Source organism: Pelodiscus sinensis, chromosome 22 (genome assembly GCF_049634645.1).
Source record: "Pelodiscus sinensis isolate JC-2024 chromosome 22, ASM4963464v1, whole genome shotgun sequence".
NCBI lineage: Eukaryota > Metazoa > Chordata > Testudines > Trionychidae > Pelodiscus > Pelodiscus sinensis.
Window position 1 is genome coordinate 22,326,678 of NC_134732.1, and position 21,256 is coordinate 22,347,933.

A 21,256-nucleotide genomic window follows, 5' to 3' on the forward strand; every position below is an offset into this window, starting at 1 on the left:
CTTTTTCTAAATCAAAATAGGATTCCTAGGTTTCTTTTCCTCTATCATTCCCACTGTTTTAAGCAGCTCTGGCTTAAAAAAAAAAAGACAAATTACACTGAAATTCTAGGATATTGCTGTGATTCCTTTAAAATATTTCCTTACATACAATTGATGGGGCCTGCCACAGCCTATTAGCAGATGTTAATACTGAAAAACTAAACCCAATGATTTTTACTACTAACACACAGGGCACAGTGCTAGGTTTTGTGAACATGGAGACAGGATTAGCTTTCTAAAACATGTTTATAGTGGAAGTCCATTATCATGCTTAAAATTACATACCACAGCAAAACAGAACTCATACAGGTGTGCATAGTTGTCAATCACATCATCTACAATATATTTTAAGCATTTATAAATGTTAAAAACATATGCAACTGTATTATGAGCTACTTTGATTAACAAGTTTTGATACCATATATCAAAGTCTATAAATATGACCAGGACTGCTTCCTGAAAAGGATAAATACAGCCTTAGTCTTAAATAAATAAATAAATAAATAAATAAATAAATAAAACACACACACACACACACACACACACACACGCAGTGGATCAAATAAGCACATAACTTAGCCTGTTAAATGTATCTTACTCTCATTATTTTGATGTTTCCCATTCAGATAGAACAGCAAACCTGGAAACTTTTGTAGTTGTTGCTACAGTTACCACAACAGAAAGGTCTCCTTTACAAAGAAATTAGTGTTCTAACTAGGACATGTCAAGCAACGTTGCTTTGTTATGTGACAGCACATTATAGGACACAAAGTTGTAAAAGGCAACAAAAATGTTGGGCTAGATTGTGTAGTAATATATTGCAGTATTATTATTAGGTGTGAAGCCTTTTAAAACGGAAAGGATTTTTTGTTTGTTTGAGGCGTGTGGTTTCATCTCCTAAACAAGATCATCTCAAAGTACCAACGCACCTAAAACAACAGCCTGGTATTTCCATGAATGGATGAGGAACCAGCCGTGGAAAAACAACCCAGATGATATTTTAAAAGCATAATCAGGGCATGTTGGTAGGAGAAATTATCTATGCAAAGCAGAAGTACTTTGTAATGCTGATGTGCTGCTCACTTACGTAAGACATTTTCACTAGCAGAAACCACTCTCTATTTCAAAGCTCCTATACGTAGAATTTCTAAATATTCACATGCACTTTTAAAGAATGAAATAGCCAGTTCTTGTGGTGGGAGCATCTAAAGGGGCTGGCATCTTGCTGATGCTTTTGGACACTCAAGGGATGTCTACACTACAGGATAAAGTCAAATTAAGATACACAGCTTCAACAACATTAATTGCGTAGCTTGAAGTTGAAGTACCTTAACTTGACTTTTGGCGCTGTCCACGCTGCAGGAAGTCCAAGGGAGAACACTCTCCCTTCGACTTCCCTTACTCCTCGTGGAAGCAGGACTTCCAGCATCTACTGGAGTGCCCCTCTCAGATCTAATTAGCATGTCTTCACTACACCTGCTAATTCTAACCCTGTTAGATCGACAGTGGCTGCTTCAATCTTCTCGGTAGTACAGACATACCCTGCAAAGGGAAAGACATTAAACTGACAGAGATTAAAAGAATTGGAGAGTATTTTATCCAGCACTAATATTCAGACAAAAAGCTCCCCTCCTCTCCTCATAGTTCCTTTGGTTTTTCCAAAATTGCTCAGATAAGCAAGTTCCACCACTGCAAAAACATATTCTGGAGACAGGTTTAGGGGCACACAGCTTGTACAAGGGTCCAGTCTTTCTTTCCCATTTACAGTCCATGAGAGCACACTCTATACGGTACAGCTTTGCATTTCTTATGGCAGGGACATATTCAATTATAGTACAAATACTATACACAGCATTAGAGGATACAGGGACCACTTAAGTCTGATGTCCTTAGCAGATGCTATTTAAGAAAAGAATAGCATATTTTCAGGAGTCAATAAATATCAAAATTGAACAGCAGGTTTTTTTTGTATTGTAGCCACAATGTTTTTGAAATGCAAAAACCACAGCAAGGGATAAAGATTAGGCCAGATAATTTCATATTGTTTGTGTTAACTGTGGGCAAGCTTGCCTGAGAAAGTGTTCCAGCAGCTTGTGAATTCTTTCTACACAGTCATGGTTTATCCTGCTGAGCAAAAGGTGTAAAGTATCACACACACAAAAACAAAACTCCCTGCGCTATCTGTTTAAAGCTGTGATTTTTATTTTAATTAATGGCTTTGGGTGAAAAGTGCCAAAACTATTATTGCCACTTTAAAAACTAGATAATCTTAAGCTGTTAAAAGGATAAGAACAAAAAGTTGTGCATACTGGCATTAGTTTTTACAAGGGCTTCTGAAATGGCTCCATGTTAGTGTAAGGTTAAAAAGTATCTCTGAACAATTGCAGCTAACAGAGCAAAAATACAAACATTTCACAACACAAGACAGACCCTGTGGTTTCTAACTATCATATAACCAGATATTTATATATTATAAACAAAAACATTCAGCATGACATGGTGGTTAATAATTATTTTCCACAGTCACATAGATGTGAATTTAATTCATCTTGTTAGATAAAGTTTGTTAGCAGCTTTAACAGCAGGCAGAGCTAAAACACGACTCCCCCGAATAAATGACTCAACAAATGACAATAATTATTTGTTGTTATAAATATATACTACACTCAGAGCAACAAACTGCACCAGATGGGCAAACAGTAAATCCAGTATGTTCCTGTGCATGTCACACAAAGTGACTCTCAAAGTATATTGATTTTTGGGCCAAATAGTCTGGATGCTGCAACAATAAAGAATGCAAAGAAAGCAACATAATGCAGTTAAGTGACTATACTGCCCCAGTAACTGCTAATTTCCTAAAGTTACTAATTCCAGCTGGAGCTGGTATCAGTCCCATTTCCTGAAATCTGGCTAAAAAATATTTTGATTTATGCATAAGTGCCCTGTTTTTAAACATAGGAACCAACAACAAAGGCCATAGCTGAATTAACAGTCTCTTTTTTGAAGAGAAGTATCACAAAAAACCTCAGTCCAAATTTGTGCTAGAAAAAAAACCCCCACAGTACAATCCAGATTAATCCATTTGAATATAATTCAATGCTGTTTCCATTGCTTACTGCCTCTCCTTATAAAAATTCTCATTTATATACAGACACCTACCTCATACGTGGATTTTGTTTTGGTTAAAGAATTAGTACAACTCAAACAAGATTCAACAAACTTCACCAAAAATGTATCCCTTTTTAAATGATACTGTACTTCCAACAGATATTAACCACGGCACACAAAACTAACTATAGAATAAAAAAGCAGAGTACAACACATTTTGATCCCATGTTTTCAAAGACAGCAAGTCTGTTTGGCCTTTCCGCTCTACAGAACGGGATAGTATTTGCTACTAATTAATTTGTATCTTCAGAGGGCAGCAGCTCCTCTTCCTTTGAATGAAATGGCAAACAATGGGAAGTATTGTCTAATATAGTTCTGTACTAGGCTAAGAAAGCAGCCTACCAGCTAACTCAGAGGAAAACAAGAAATAATTAAAAAGGCAGTGGTCTCTATGAAGCAGCACTAGTATACTTTGTTTACACACATACACAAATACATAATTGGGTCTGAAACTTGGAAGGGTTTCGTAACACGTGGCAACTGAATCACAAGAGGAAACGTTCAGGATTTCAGTAAAGAAAACTACCTCAAAGCTACCTGGTTAGGGGAAAACTTTGTGCCAAATCCTGGGAGTAATGAAAGCAGTAGAACTTACTGGTATCAGTGTTCCCTGTAAGCTGCGAGCTTGCGTGGCCACTCTGGAGAAATTCAAATGCTTCCTAGCTGATTAGCAGAGCGCCCACAGCTAGCTTTGTGTTTCTATTGGAGGTGCACATTCCCACTTGCCTTGGCGCACATAATAAAACTTATTCTGCACATGGATGGAAAAGATTAGAGGGAACATTGACTGGTACTCAACAACTTGTGGCACTGGACCCTTGCAACGCCTCCTTGGTGGTGCCGAGCGCTGCACACCCTTAAGATGCTCCCTGCCTCTCAGAAGCCTGTTACACAAGGTCTTCCATTTCTAAGCTTCACAGTTTTAGCTGACAAGGGCTGTTACAAACCATTACATCTTTAGAAGTATTTTATATTGCCTTTTATTATGTATTTGTAAGCAGCAATAATTCAAGAGAGCTATACATTTGAATAGGACTGGTGTGACGTTAAAAAAAATCTAATAAAAATTAATTACTGCACGTAGAGCAACCTAAAGTAGAAGTTATAAGCAAAAACAAAACTCTGATTACCTAGACGATGGGGAACAGGTAAGCTGGCAGGGCTGAAGAGAGGGTAAAAGGGGGACTCTTGTACCAGAATCCCAAGCTCCCCTCCCCCCCATGTCTGTAACTAGGAGAAATGGGACTAGGGTGCAGCCCCAGCCAACAATGTATCAGGCCTCTAATTTCTATTGACAGGCTGTTAATGGGACTAGGGGACAGGCCTCTGTTCAGAACAAGTGATGGTAAAATGTCAGTGGCCAGCTCTTTCACACTGGGGTGCTCAAATCATGCGGCTAGGTACTTATTGGGGTACTTAAATAGGTGACCTCATTTTCAGACGTGCTTAGCACCCATGTCTCCCTCTAACTTTCATGGGCACCGAGAGTGCCCAGCACCTGTGGGTATCAGTGCTGAGATTTTGAGGTCTGGTTTCAGGCATCCAAATGTAAAGCTGTTGACTGCATTCCCTAAAGACCACAGCCTTCTTGGCTCTTGCTATCTCAAACAGCAGAAGTCTGCTCATTCACTTTTCTGAGGGGTAGGAAAGCAGTATTGTTCCTATTTTACAACAGAGACAGCAATTAAAAGTGACTTGACACTCTGTTCACATAGGAAGTGTAAACCCAGAAGTTCTAGTCCATTGTGCTGTCCACAAAATCATCCTCTTCTCACCTACAATGGATGACTGAAATATCGAATCACATGCCTCGTGCCCCTCCCTTCCTCACAGAGTCAGAAGTTTTCTTTCAAACAAAGATTGTATAAGAAGAATCCACTTCCCACACTTGCTAGATAGCAGACATGAAAACAGTACCCACATCTGTAGCTATTTTATATTTTACAAATATAAGAAAGCAGCCTACCAGCTAAAGCAGAAGAAAGCCATAATAATTTAAAAAGGCAGCGATAGCTATGAAGTAGCACCAATATACTTTGTTGACACACATACACAAATACATATTTGGGTCTGAAACTTGGAAGGGCTCCGTAACATGTGGCAACTGAATCACGAGAGGAAACTTCCTGGATTTCAGTATAGAAAACTACCTCAGAGCTACCTGCTTAGGTGAAAACTTTGTGCCAAATCCTGGGTTTGAAGCTGGCCCTGCCTTGAGCAGGGTGTTGGACCCTGGAGGTCTCTTAGACTCATAGAAGATTAGGATTGTAACAGATTCTTAGTAGATTTACCAACAAGCAATATACACATTTACAGATAAATGACACATTAGGGATGTGAAGGACTAATCAACTATCGGATAGTCAACAGGCTAGTTGACTAGTTGCTTCCCCCACACTTGCTGCCTCTATCCGAAAGAGGCAGCGGGGGGGGGGGGGGAAGGGCAGTGCCCTGTGGAGCCTGGTGTCAGCAGGGGAGTCCCCAGCTGACCCCGGGCTCCCCTCTGAAGTATAGCAACAGCCCTAAGGCCTTTGCTACACTTCAAAAGCAGAGGCGTCCTATCAAGTAATCGAATAGTTGATGCAAAATGCACTGACTATTTGATTAGTCAATTACTTGCAATTTAACATCCCTAATACACATGCATGTGTGCACACAAGAAGAAAAAATGATAAAATAGCCCCCATGGAACTATACACATTTTACTAATAGTGCTATTTGCAACAGTCTACTATGATGTAGAGAGATGATTTGTGTCCTATTTATAAACAGAGTTAATCTGGAAGTACAGGAACAATATTACTGGTTTATAAATACTCATGTCTTCCCTTTCTTTCAGATCTGACAGGAGTGAAACATCTGCCAGTCTAAAATTAAACATCTGTGTTTTACAGTGAAGAAACAGAAACTAGACATTTAATGCCAAAAAAGGTCTGATGCAGAATGACACCCATGTGGACCTTACGTTTCCACAGGCTGTTGAGTCCCTTAATAAGAGGGAGAATGTGTTACCCACAAGTTGTTTTCTGTGATTTGGTAGATACAAGTTCAGAACAATTCACACTGGTTAGACAGGAGGCAGCCAACAAAGTCAAAGATTTTCTTCACTCTCTATTTGGCATTACAACTTCCCCCATTCTCCTTCAGCACCATTTGAGGCGTTTCACTAGCTGCAGATTAGATCACCTCTATCTGATGAGTATGACACCTATTCATACAGGAGACCCATTTTTCTCCATTTCCTCAATGTTTGTGCCCAGTTTGATGTTACTTTATATTTTCTGGAAAATATATTAATTCTTAGCTTCTATTGACTGTCTCCTGCTGATCCTAAGGGTCAAACTACTCACTGATCTGTATCAGAGGCAACTGACTCAAAGAACCACCACTGCAGTTAAACAAACAGTTTTATAGAGATTGCAATTATCTGGTTTCAAGATGTTCACAGAAACATTGCTGCCGTCTGTGGTTTAAATTGTCACATTTCTTTTCTAAGCTTGGTCTCGGACTATCTTCATACTGCATACTATGTATTCTTTCAAGTAAAGATTTTGGCTTCTTTCTTGCCCTCTTTACATACGTTCAAGAAATCAGAGGGCCAGGAGAGAAAATTATTCTCTTAGCTAATTACGAAAATTGTATTCTAACACAGCTATTTTAGATGAATTTTTAATGTCATGTGCTTGTGTCAGTTTGGCATTTCATAACTTTCAGTTCCAGCTTGTAACAATTTCTTGTGTGAGGATTTAAAGACACTTTGTGCAAATTCCCTTGTGCCTTTTGAAACTGAAGACAATTAAATACATCAGCTGAATAGTAAGGTGACTGAAAATAACATGGATTGATATTGAAAGATAATGCGCATCCATTGAAATCCTTTTGGGATCAGGTCCCCCATGCTATAATGAAAGCTGTAAGTACTTTGCTTTTGTTTAATACATATCTGACTAGCTGCATTTGTCTCAACTCAAATGCTAGAGCACTTATGAAGACTAACTAGATTCTTTGAGGCCTAAACGTTCTCCAAGCCTAGACCTTTTTAAAGAGTAAAGAGCCATCTTATGGAAATGCTATTAATGCGCACACAAAAATTATGCAAATCCCAATAAGAATAATATAATAATATCCAAAGCCAAACACACACACGTCTAATATACTCAGTCTCTATACTGAATGCAATGGGAGGAATGGCTCATTTCTGAAGTCTGTTCTATTGCAGAATAGCAACGCCTGTGTTCTCCTCTGAAAATCAGAGACTTCTTTCACAACAGCTAAACTTAATTCTTACCCCTGGAATGGTTTTTAGAAGGGGAGTTAGCCTTCCCCAGGATTTATTTTCAGTTTCTTTTGCACTTCAGCATTCCTCATGGTTCACCACCCCATTCTACTAGCTTCTAAGTCTGCTATTTAATGACGCTTAAGCGCTACTCTGACTTTCTACCATGAAAGCCCTTTGCCAAGGTCATGAATTTGCATGTTCTCTCTTTGGTTTGTGCCTCATTTCAGAGATTCAGTCTGATTTTCTAAAAAGGATTGTATAAAGGGGAAAACAAAAATACACAAGAATCTACAACACCCAGCTGCTTTCAGAACTGACCTAATGACCGATGGGCTGGGCCATGCAAAGAGCCTTCATCGCTGGCATTCAGCACCTTGCAGAATCAGTCCCTAACACGGAGATGGAAGACAATGACACTGACCAAAAACTTGAGTTTCAGCTTCAAATGTCGCCCTAACAATGAACCAGACAAACATCCCTCACAATGGAGACCAAGCACTATTCTGAACGACACTATGCTGTGCAAGAAGAAAAAAAAAGGAAAAAAGCTTCCCATGAGATTCAATGCATGATCGGGCAGTGTGCTCTTTTTGTGGCTTTGTTTTGTTTGTACTCAAAAGGCTCTAAGAAACTTTGCTAATCACTATTTTAAATAGTTTCCCCCCTATCTTTTGTACAATTGTCAAGATCAATGCGCAGGGAGCAGGATTAGCTTTTTCTCGCTCTTCCATGTTGTAGGTTTTTTTGTTCTGGCTCTTTTGAAGGAAGGAAGCTTTTATTCAGAGTGATTAAAACCCTGTGAGCGTTACACAAGCCCATACTTGGATGGACTAACCACAATCTTCATTTGCTTTTTCAAATGAAATCTCATCCCCAGATTTTGGGGAAGCCTGCGTCTATGGCTGTAGTTAAAACAGAAAACCCTTTTCAATGTGCTTGGATAGGAGATATGTTTTATCTAGATTATCACCCTGGGGGAGAGGGGTGTTGGCTGGCCCTTCCAAGTTGGCTAGAATGGTGACATGCAAGCTCCTATTTGGGTGTGAATTCCCAACTACTTCCCATCACCTCCCCAAACAACTAACCCCGGCTCGGCTCTGCCTCACCGGGCAGTTCAGAAGCCTACTCACTATTTGCATAGGGAGAAAGAAAATATTGCTCCTCTTCTGGATCATCAGATCCAACCTAAAGGCTAGACAACTGAAAAATTACCAAAGCCACCAAGCTGTTCAAGCCAACCAAAGCTGCCCAAGTTTTCTATTTTCTGAATGGAACAGCTCTGTTTTAATGTTAAGCAATAAGAATTATATGCAATAGCCTGCTTGCTTAATAGTCACATATTGTTCCATCCTGTAGTTTATTCTGTGATAATCTTTGATGGTTTTAGATTGAATTAGTTCTGTTCTGCTACTATATAAATTGCCCCCAGGGCAGAGAAAGAAAATTTTGTATAGAGGGTATGATCCTGTTTCTCTAAAGAGCAATGTTAGAAATGCTCAATACTGTGAAGACAAATGCTACTCAGTCATAGTGCTGTGCACTCTCTGTGGGTGTAGGTGTGGGTGTGTGTGCGCAACAAGCATCCATGCAAACAGCCTCAGCTCTGCCCAGTTAGATGGAAATCTTAAAACATTCCTATTCATCACACTTGATCCCACCAACTAGCTAGCCAGCTGAGAACTTTATGGTAAATATATAGCGCACACACCGTTCCCTAGAACACATTCGCTTATGCCTTTCTGAAAATGACTGTCTGTAGTAGGAGTTTGGAATCGTTCCCCAGAAACGGCAACTGAAAAAGCAAACTGGCTTGTCAGCAACTGTTCTAATATTCAAAATAAAAACAACAACAAAACTGCCAGTAGAAGTATTTGCTGAGAGACTAGAAAGGCCAAACAAGATATAGTTTTCCTTCCCCCCCAGTAAAACACATGGCAATTATTTCATCTCATCTATCCACTTACAGAGTTGTACAGCAAGGGCATTACTGTTCAGAGAGAAGTTTGGGGTTCTGCTTTCTTGGAGACGGTTGGAAAATCACTCATGGGAGTGTGTTGGTGCTGAGAATTACCACCACCATGAATGCATAACTGGATCAAACAGAGGTTGTTAATACAGCATTTTCTACCCATCTCTAAAAATAAAAGGGTTCCAAGGAAAGGAAGCCAACTTTTCAGCATATGTGAGAGAGTTAATATTTTCAAATTAGTCATTTCTGATCCAGCAATTACAACAGGAAATAGTAACAGTGAAAACTAAGCACAAACTAAAGAAAATTCTGCTTTGCCAGGCTTGACAAATCTCAAGAAAACCATGAAATATGTTTCCACCCAGGAACTGAATACAAATCAAAGCTGCATTCTCAAACACCTGCAGCACCAATTAAGAGTCTACTGTGTTCATCCAGGAGCCTTTTTTTTTTTTGGAATGCAAAAGGAACATATATCTTCCAATACATGTTCTGTTCAAATGCTTCTCAGATATGCTAGCTGTTGAGATAAGATTCCTCATGTTTGTGATACTACATTGCCTCTATCCTCCAATAAACCTGAAACAAAAACCAGGTACCAGAGACATTTCCAGGTGTCAGCTCAAAATCTTGAAGATGAACAAGGCCAACACGATTGACTTGGGAGGAAAGCAGAAAAGAGAAAGTCCCTTCAGAGACTGCAAAACCAAAACACCTGTGTGCCCCTGGGAAGAGAACCCAGTAAGTTCCTTTCTTCTCTAGCTATTCATTGCTAAGACAATCGTCTCCTTTAGCTAATGCTGGCACAGTTCAGTACTGCCAGGTAAAGAGCTAGGTTAATGAAGACTTTTAACTAGTTCTATCAATTAGTTCTGAAGGGGGAAAAGGAACTCTTACCTTGGCAGGGATATAGATGAGGTTGGGGGAGAAAGGGTTGCTTGATTGTTTCTACCAGAGATCTGACGTATTTGAGGATTTTGGATGGAGAGAGCAGGATACAAACTTTAATTGATTTTTGTTTTAAAAAAAAAAAAAAGGAGGAAGCAGGAGTGGGGAAATAAATGGAGGAGATGACCTGCAAATGGATATGAAGGTTTTCACCTTTAGACTGCCTGTCCTAATCCAAACTGGGATGGGTGGTGGCCGAGGTGGCTTTTGGATGACCTACTTACTGTCTGTGAAATTAGTTAGCCATCTCAGTTCAGCAGCTAATGGATAGCTGCCCACTTTGCAAAAGCCCCCAACCAATGGAGTCTGTGGCTGAGACTGCCAACAGGAGGCTACGGTTTAAAGAGATTATGGTCACTGAACTACACTGTCCAGTTCTAAGAGCAGGCACAGTAGTGAGTGGGGTTGGAGAAGTTTGTACTGTTCTCCTCCTGTGCTGTCTCTGATCTGTGGATAGAGAACTCAAGTGTCCTGGGTGGGCAGGCTAGGAGTTTTCAACAGCATTAAACTCAGACCCAATATTTAGTAAAAATGATGAACAGTCCAAAAAGCATACGCTGGACAAGGGAGAAAAGGACCCAGTGGCGACGGAAGAGGAAGAGAAAAACAAAAGGGATTAGGGAAAGGGAGCGTTTTGGTTTATTACCTGAATATCCTCCTGAGGATTTGATGTACATCTGCCCATACTGTTCTTCTACCATGGTATCATATGCCTCATCATCTTCCTCATCCTCCTCATTGTGGTAGGATGTGGGACTGTCAGTAGTTGGAATGCTGCTGGCTCCGGGGCTCGTCCGCTCCCCTTGGGAGTACTGCACTTGCTGGATGTTTGGGATGAGAGTCGCTAAACTGGGCACTCCGTAGTAGGACACCCGAGATAACTTTAATGGAGCAGCATTAGAAACGCTCCCTCCCGTGCTCTCTCGGGTGCTGGCCTCCAAGGGTCGCTTGGCAGGAAGGCCTGACACAGCTGTGGGTTGCAGCTCGAGATTTTCGTGTTTCACCCGGGTGAGGAGCGGAATGGGCATGGAAGGGGACATGACGTAGGGCGCAGAAGCAGATTGCAATTGGTTACAAGGACTCTGCGGTTCTGAACTAGGGTCTTCTATCATGGTGGTCTGAGAGTCACAGTGGGGAGAGCTCACTTTGAACATCAAATCGGTCCCTTTTTCTACGATATGTTGGATCTGTAGGAAACCTGCAGTGTACATCACTACCAGCTGTTCGCTCGCGGCCATCGTGAGCTTCCCAGTGTAACAAAATGAAAGGATTTGCTGGAAGCAGGCTGGCGGCACAGTACCCGGGAGCTCAAATGCACTTTTGCTGTTCCCACTAAACAGGTCTCTGAAATACAGACTGCTGGCTGCTAACACTGCTCGGTGCGCCTTGAAGGCTTGGCCTTTGACAACTATGGAGACATCGCAATAAAGCCCAAGTAGCCTCTGCTCATTCAGGCAGCCCAAGACAGTGTTCCCAAAATTGGGAATTTCTATGTGCAACATCTGTGACATGGCTCAGGATGAGTTGGAGCTCCTTAGACATGCAATGCAGGAGTATCCAAAGTAGGGCACATCTGAAAAATGAAGAAGGCAGGGAGAAAAAAAACCAAACACATTTTTAGACAGTTCTTTGGAACAAACAAATAAAACCAAAACCAAAATATCTTAGCACATTTGGAGATTCAAAACGAAGTCCTAAGGGCTGATGTGTAACACCAACTCCATTTATAAAACTACTTACAGCTGTTTTTAAACAAACTTTTTAAAAAAATGTTTTTAAATATTCAAATGCTCTCAAAGGTGGCTTTTTAAAAATTATCTTCGGTTTCTTTCCTTTGGCGTTTCAAGTCAACAGTATAATATGGATGGTAACAGAGTATGAATGAATAGTAAGGTAGCCCTATTAATATTCAACAGACTTTGGAAATGGATAAAAGAACCTGCTGAAACTAGAGATGAAATAGTTACAAAACAATGTGTCATTTTGTCTGAAATAAACATTCTAAGCAGTCACTGTAATAAAAACACATTTTAACGATCCGAGATGGTGCCTCTTCACTTGTTTTTTTTAAAAGAAAATATTCAGAGTTATATTACTTTTAACTGAAATTAAAAGCCCTGTTTCATTTAAAGGATATCAACATTAAGCTAGGTAATTGAGCCCAAGCAAACAAATTAAATGTACAGCAGTAAACTTAACATCAAGTCTCCCCCCCCCCCCCTTTAAATACAGACTAGGGCAGCAAAGTCTCCACATACATTCCTCTAAGGCAAGTGCCCTATGTTCTGTTCCTGGCCATGTTAAAATGGGATTCTGTAGGTGACATAGTACAAGTATAATCTAATGCAAGACACACACCCCGCAACAGACACAGCCCATCCTCTGAAATCAGAAACAGTACTATCAAGAATGTCTCTGAACAATCTCAAGTAAAAAAACCTATTCTCAGCCTATCGGGTTTTCGACTTCACATCAAATTGCAGCAGAGTGTGCCGTTTCAGGATACTGTCACTTTTTTGGGATGAGAAACATTTCTTCTTTCCTATACAGAAAGAGGCAGGCTCTGAAACAAGCCCTATAGGAGCAGTAGGATTAAATAACTTAATTTTAGTGCATAAAATTCCACAAAAGCCAATCAGTGCTTATAACACCCCAAGAATCCTCTGCGCACCTTCACACAAAAAAATCCCCTTAAGAGAACAGATGATCTAAAATTATGCTTGCACTTGATGATACTGAGGAAACTGTGTTTAACTAGCACCAAATCTTCACGATAATGGCATGCAAAGCAGTTTACCTGATAATTTTTTTTTTTTAAATCTCCTCTGAAAAGAAAAATACCCCACAAAGAACTCTATTCACACTGCTGCAAAAAAGTACTATCTGCAAAGCCATTGAGAAACAGGAAGAAAAGAGAACACGCTCAAAGCCAAATTAATTGTAACTGCATGGTCTAAAAGAGAATTCTTCAAAGCAAGGAACTTCTACGCCCCCTCATCTGATACCACGCGAACATACCTTAAACAACGAATGATCCAAGGTACTGCCACTCAGTGAAGGCTCTTCCTAAGTCCCCCCCTTTTTTTTTCATCGCCCCCGGTCTGCTACACTAACTGCAGCAACGAAGATAGTTCGGGGGGGAAAAATAGTATCAAAACCTCCGTTTGTATCTGCTGTAGCTCAAGCTTTTACCAAGTCAAATCTCCACGGCAGTGCATAGCATCTAAATGAATAGGCCGGATGCAGATTAACATTCAGGCTGCTCTCTGCAATGAATAGAGCCCTTTGATTAGGGACCTGAAGTAAATGCCAGTTTCAAACCGAAGCTTTAAAAACAGAGGAATATCACTGCCAGAGGAATGCTCTCAGTGTTGGTACAAGACAGACTTTTGATGAGTCACTGCAATGCAAACAAAGATGGCAGAAATACTGTACTGTATGCTGATGAAATGCTTAGTGGTGCCACGGCAACTGAGACAGGTTTTAAATTTATAGTGCAGTTTTGCATATGAATTACGCTGTAAACTGCCTCCTCTGCCATCTAGTACATCCAGAGTGTCAAAGCATTTAAACTATTCCAAACAGTCTGCAGAGCTGGCACGGCTGCTGTTTAACTCCTCCAGTGTGAGGAAGAAATTAGTCAAAGGAAGCACATCTGCTCCAGAAAAAAAAAACTACCCATCCCGCCAAGGCAGCTTCTCATTCCTTCACTCTGGCTCGAGTCTGTCCATCCCACGACAATAGAGGAGAGGTTTAAAAAGCTAAACAAGACTCTCCCTATAACAAGCATCTAAAAGGGTAATATACCGGGGGGTGGGGGGAGGTAAAGGAGCGGGGGTGCCCATATCAGTCCTAAATAAAGATGCTCCAGAGTCCTAAGAGCATATGGAGCAACATTCATGCCCCCTCCCCCTTCCTTAACACACAAGAAAGCTTTTCAAACACAGGAAAACGTTTACCCCTTGGGAAAGCTTCTCAGTCTGTGGCTGCATCCACTAAAAGCAAATCCATTTGCTGAAGTAATGAAATCCTAGTCACATTGTCTCCCAGATCCAGATTTTAAATTACCTTAACATTTATTGAGCATGTTGGGGCTTTTTCTGGGAAAGGGGGTGAAGTCTTGCTTTTCTTGCTGATTTCCTGCACAGAACGGTGTTTATTTCAGTGACTGCCCTGTTCTGCTCACAACTGCTTTGCTCACAGGGTGTCACAGATAAAATTCAAAACTTAAAAAAAAAAAAAAAAGCTTAAATCAGGTCACCTTTAGTCAAAAGTAGCTACAGAGCTAATGCAATCTGTTAGGTTCTGCCCAGTCACTTCCTATTTAGCATGTGCATGCCTGGTGTTTTCTGTTCACATGTATATTTGGTTCATTTAATTCAGTTCTGCAGAATCAAAGCAAAACACTGCCACTTTTGAGATTACAGAGGTTGGAAGCAAGCCTGGCTTTCTTTTCCTTCCAGAAAAAGACACTAATACATTTACAGGATCAGTGACTTCATAACAATACTTGGCAGTCCTCTTCCAACCAAAGATCTCAGAGAGCATGGAGAGAACATTAACAATTTAAACCGAACATACCATGAGCGCTGCCCAAGGTCACAAGAATTTTGTGCAGAGCTGGAAGCAGATACCACATCTCCTGGTTTCTAGTCCCATACACAAGCCACAGTGTCCCCAGTTTCCCTTACAAGAAGGGAAACTTTTTAAAGTAAAACAATCCTACCTGAAAATAACCAAGATTTCCCCCATATCAGTTATTCTCTCTAAGTTACTGGTTATATTTCAGGTTCATGCTTGTCATGCACTGGGACTCAAGGAGAAAAGGAAACCGTTGTGACTGTATTCTTATTTCATTACTATATAGCAACTCCTTAAACCAAGGAAGCAAAACAGCTACTCTTGATGTTGCAGCTCACTTGCTAGAAGACACCTCAGCAAAACTGCACCTCTGTGGATCGTATCAAATCCAGCACCCTCAGATAGCGGAAAGCAAAATAATTTACCAATCAACCTCCTCTGAAGGAAGCTACCATTATATGGGAAGCCAAGCCTGGGTCAAGAATGATCTTTCTTTTAGTATGCACTCCCTTAGAGGTACAAGAAAGATTAGGGAAATACTAGATGGTACTTGTTTTACCTAGTTACAATCCTCCTCCTTCTGAAAATGAGACAATGAAACATGAACAGGAAGACTGCTGATCTTCACAAAGGCCTCTCTGTAGAGAGAAGTGGCCAAGAAAAGGTACAGTAGAGTAGAAAAGCATTGTCTTCCTTTAGCACTAGGGTTGCCAGATGGCCTCCCAAAAAAATACTGGACACCTGGTAATTTTTGGTCGAGCAAAAAAAAAAAAGGAACGCGGGATAGGCCAGCTGGTAGGCGGGGACATGATCACCACTCTGGGCGCTTCAGAAGCCTAGCTGGGGTGGAGGAAGTGGCTGGGAGTCCCAGTCCAGAGTGGCGATCTGAAGCACCCAGAGCGGCGATCACAGCCCCGCCTCCCAGCTGGGACTCCCAGGCTTGGAGGTGGGGCCACCATCGGTGCTGGGAGCCTGTGATTACGCAGAAGCCTGGTGGCGGCACGGGAGTGGCTGGGAGTCCCAGACACTCCCCCTCCCCCGCCAGGCTTCAGTGTAATCACAGGTTCCTAGCACCAATTGTGGACCGGCCTTCCAGCCGCTCTCCCCCCCGCCCACGCCAGGGTTTCATCCAGTGCGCAGCCAGAAAAATCAGAGAATACCGGACATTGCACATTTTTCCCACTTCTGCCTACTGTAGAAGCTATTGTTCCCACAAATCACTAGACTTAGCAGTCAGATTTTCAGACAGTACAAAATAATAGTTTCTTGATCTACATTTTCAGGAGATAAAAAATAAAATTCAAAATAAAGTGGAAAAAAGACAATCAAAATGACAGGTTTAATTTCTGATATTTCATGACCTCCAGATTGTGAAACTCTATGAGAAAACCAAAGCAAACACAGTCAGGACCAGTAAACTTTTTAAAGTACTAGTCCTGGCCCAGAAAAATGTTCTTTTGTCATTGGCTATCTTTTCCCCACATTTTTATGGCTCACTTTCTACCATGGTGAATCCAGATGGCAGACAGAGAATTAACTAAAGTAATCCTGGAAGACTGGCTAAAAGTCTCACACAATTTTTGATGTTATATACTCCTGAAGAAATTACTGAGAGTTTCTGATAACTGTAACATGGTCTTACGCAGGAGAGGTCTTAATCTAATGGTTGAGTTCCAAAGGAACGCTAGTCGTTCTCCAAACTTTGTTCCGAAAAAAAGAGGACCAAGAAGTACTTTTAATTGTTTAAAATTTGATTTGGACCATATTGACCTTCATGAATTCTCTGTGCTGAAATAGAAGAAAAAATTAGAAGTTAAAGATTTAAATTACCAGTTTAGTTCACAATACTGCACCAAATGGACCTACATCTGTGTAACCAAGTTCTAGTCACTGTTTAGGGGAACACAGTTTCTTCTTCACATAGGTTACAGTTATATCTCTTTTAGATTAAACTTTTTTTCTTTAATCAAAACAAGAAAGTCTTCCCACTTCCTACATACAACACTTTCTCGCAAATGAAAAACAATTAACTAAGTTTGATTTTTATATTAAAAAAATTATTAAGATGGGTTGCAAGTCAACCGAGAAAATAATTTTCTTATTGCAAACCCCTTGTTGGGAACTCTTAGACATTTATCAAAACAATTTTACATTAACATGTGTTTTTAGGAAAGCCAAGACTAGAGCTGTACCATATTCATAAAAAAAATTAGGCATTATTTGACTTAAATTCAGTTAGTTTTTGTGAATATCTCAATACTGTTCACATGAACTTCGGATACTTCTTCTAAATGACATGTTTAAATGATCCAGTGGTCCAAACCACACTAACTTTCCCTGAGAGGAAAAAAAGTTATCTACCTAGAACAAGGTGCTTCCATCACAGCTCCTTTAAGGAATCAGAAGTAATTAAATAATGTGTTTAAATGATCTTTTCCTAAGTTAATACATAAAACTCAAGAGGCCACCAAAACACAACCTATCTATTTTAAAAGAAAGGCCCTTGTCAAATTGCTTTCTTAAAAGTAAGGTGTGCTGAAAAGCAGCTGGGCTTCAGAAAACTAAAAGATTCAGTGACCCTGAGAGGGCTGTAAACAAAACTCTACAGAAAAGTTTTCACCGTTATCCCCAGCCAAACCTCTCATCAAAAGAAAATAGCTGAAAAGTCCTGCCCTTGACGGCCCCAATGGGTCAAAAGAAACTTTCCTTTCTTCTGTAAATGAGGAGAGAGAAAGAAAAATCACACTCTTCGATTTAAGGCTGCTAGAGGATTTCTAACCGCACATTTCAAAGGAACAACAGAAACAGCCTCAAAGGGGAAAAGTGAACAGAATTTTCTATGCTGAAAACATAATGGTGTAAGAGCAGGATGCCTAATTCCCTTTTAAAACTTGGTCACCAAAATACATGGCTCTCCTTAGGCTCATCCTCTGCAAATTAACTGTACAAGGTTCCCTTATTCCTTGATTCCTCAGGTGAACCCACAAGGGAATGGAGAGAGACTTACAGTTAACAGAAGCATGAACAAGTGTTCCTGAGGAAATACCTTCCACACAGTACTAAGGAAAATATGCAACAGTTCACAACAACACTTGATGGCTGAATTATAGTCTCTAAGTGCCTAATCATTATAACCCCGCCAAAAAGGGAATACCAATATCAAAAGTGTCTTGTTAGCGTGGAGAGGGGGGATACAAAAAAGGTCAGAGATATCAGTTTCCACAATAAAGAAATAAACAGTGGTACATGGTTTTGTTCCTTCCCTCCCCAGCCCCCCATGAACATGAATTACAAAGTCACTGTCTTTTCTGCGAAGAGGGTGTGAGGAACTCAATCACAAACATGAAATTGTGCAAATGCCAGTATAATTTAATGCCAGAACCTGTCAGGAGAAGGAAAACAAGGTTATCTTCAGTAATCAACTGACAGTCATACTGAGAATCTTTTTGGGAGGGGGAGAGGCTGCATTTGTTTCTGTAGCTTCAAAGCATTTAAAAAGGAGTAATGATTTATTTTGAAATGCTGAGCTGGAAGCAGTAACCAATGCTAATATACTCTATTTTTAGTGTAGAAGTAAGTGACAATTGGTGAATAGGATTAATTCTGGTTTATTAAGATAGTGGAAACTAATTTTGCAAATATTAATAAATAGCATATAAGCAGTGCATGTAGTACAGATATGCAACACACAGGACAGATATACTTGGTTTATGATTTTAAAAAATTAGCACAGAAAGAAATGCATTAGATGTGCATATACCTCGGGGGAAGAGGGGAAAAGATGAAGTTAATTAAATTAATGCTGGTAATCTAGCCTAACAAAGTGGGCACAAATCCTTTATTAAAAGAAGCCCAAGATAACAGTTACTTGGAGCTTCCCTCCTGAAATTACAAAGCACTCCAGTGTCAGGCAGCCTCTGACACCCATGCATTAGATTTACGAAGGGATCTGTCATACTGCAAGGTGAGTCACTCACACATCTTCAATGAAACACTAGCGCTCGAGGTCATACGCTTACACTGGATTCGGTTTCAAAAAGTACAGTAATTTAATCAAGGCAAAGCATGCTATTTCCATTATTTTTTAATTATTTTTTTCTTATTCACTGCAGATTTTTAAGAGCTTATCAAATCAAGGACAAGCAAATCTGGAGAACAAAACATTTAATTTTTGCAGATTGCTCCAAGGGAGAGAGGGTGAGGCATGGATTTAAGAATAAATACAATTATTTGCAAAATTTAATTGTAACCTCTAGTATTCTGAAGTGCCAGGCTAGCTTACAATCATAAGCATCGCCCGAGAGAACACTATACTATCATCATCCTTTCTGCAAAAGTGTACCTTTCCTGCATTCCATTACACACATTAATTCACATCCATAACACATCAAACAGACAAGTGGCATGCTGAATTTTATTACCCTCACTCCTTCTACACAACAGCATTTGCTAGCAGTATATATCCTCCATGACTCAGTTCTACCATCATGGCAATACGGAACAAAAAAACCCTTAAAAATAAGTACATCTCTTAAAAGGTCAATTAAGAGAGCTTACAAAACATCAGACGCTGCTTCTTGCTTGAGCTCATTACCTAGTATGGTGGAGCTGCCTGTGTGTTTTTTTTTCTTGTGCAAGTTAGTCTGTGAGTCAGCATTAACACACATGAGAACATCAGGAATACTGCCTAGTTCTGATGCAATGGAGGTTGTATTAAAAAAAAAGCGCACTCCGTTTGGACAGAAGCCTGTAATTCAATTGCCTTGACTTTTCAATTACTGCATAGTCTACAGTTACCAAACTGCATAAAAGACGGGAACTTTGCTTACATATGTGTCTGAAATTAATCACTTCTTACGTCTGGCTACAGTTTATTTTCTGTCCTTTCAAAAAAAAAAAAAAAGCAACTAGGCATAATATAATTAACCCTTCAAGAGCAGCATTCTCTTTGAAGCTATTAACATTGTCTCTTTTTGTACCATTTCCAGTGTAAGCAGACAATGCTGCCAAAAAGTTTTGGCCAATGAAGGAATTTATACATTAAACTTTTAGTACGCTCTATAAAGTGAAGCTACAACTGCATATGCGCTTGATCGTTAATGGAAATATAAGCTTGCGTTTAAAGGGTCACATAAGGGAAGTTACATTCTACAGGAATTTAACTGCATATCCAGCATCCATGGTCACACGAGAGTTATTTCAAAGACTGTTCTTGCATCTGGTTGTTGATCAACGGCACTTAAATAGATAGCAAACATGGTGAAACCTGTGCCAAATTTTAGGTGAGATACTAAGCACCTGATGAACCTATAGCGCTTTCCACACATGTTTTAAAAGCTTTTTTATGACATGCCCTGTGTACAAAATTACAGCAAGCTGGCAAACCACCATATGAAGCTTATTACAACAGCATTAATTACAACACCTTTTTTATACCCATCCAAATGTTTGCCTCCAAGGATGGTTTTTTTTAACTAAATGTGGGATGAAATATTAGCGTCATAGCACAGAAGCTCAGCTCTTTTGGATCCCCTTTTACTGATTTCTAGAATCAGGGATAGGACCAAAAACTTCACACAACGTGTGCTGCATTTAGCCAGACTATCTCAAGAGTTTTAAAAAGCTTATGTACATTATTACTCCATTCACATGATCCACATCATGTAGATGGCAAAACAGGTGAGGAGACATTAGGTCACTTGCCAGTTCCCTGAGTAACAGAACCAAAGAGCCCTGACGATAGACAAACATTGCCTCCGTTAAAGACAGGTAGAGAGGTACACATGTATTCATGCCACACACAAAAGCTGAGAGTATTAAGATTAATATTCCCATTTGCTGGGAGTTCTTACTGTATGGATCAGCACAGAGTTATTTTGAATCATGAAAACGGCAAGATTGAGGCAAAAGTGGCAAAGATTTGTGTGGGAGAGTCACCTTTAACTTTCAATTTCTGACTTGTCTGTTTATGTTACAAAACTTTGTGTTTTGAATATACGACACTTACATGTTTTGAATATGCATTGCCTTTTGTTGGCTACATTCTACTGATCCAAATAACATAATGGCTCCTTCAGAATTTCAGCGCACTAATGTTCAAGACACATACGTGCAAGGACCCCCATAGGAAGCCTTGAAACAACAACAATTACAGTCCACAGGATAACTATCAAGAAGCATGGGGAAATTATAAGATTTTGGGGGCAATCTTGATGTTTGAGAACTTTTCATGGTGTGCCATAGTCCTGCCACCATGAAAAGTGCCGGAAGTA

At 40.0% G+C, this 21,256-nt stretch overlaps 1 protein-coding gene across 7 annotated transcripts in view; it reads right to left on the reverse strand.

The window, feature by feature from the left end:
- Window positions 1-21,256, reverse strand: part of NACC2 (NACC family member 2) — a 153,540-nt gene that overhangs the window by 16,867 nt on the left and 115,417 nt on the right. For 4 of the 7 annotated variants that reach the window (XM_075905540.1, XM_075905542.1, XM_075905539.1 and 1 more), the window contains exon 2: window positions 11,050-11,976. In XM_075905540.1, the coding sequence (XP_075761655.1) occupies window positions 11,050-11,914 (865 nt within the window). In that variant the 5' untranslated portion in view covers window positions 11,915-11,976. Of the gene's footprint in view, window positions 1-11,049; window positions 11,977-13,421; window positions 14,088-14,471; window positions 14,949-19,541; window positions 19,609-21,256 lie in introns of those variants that run through there. The other 3 variants (XM_025183505.2, XM_075905543.1, XM_006120789.4) reach the window with 3 other exon arrangements.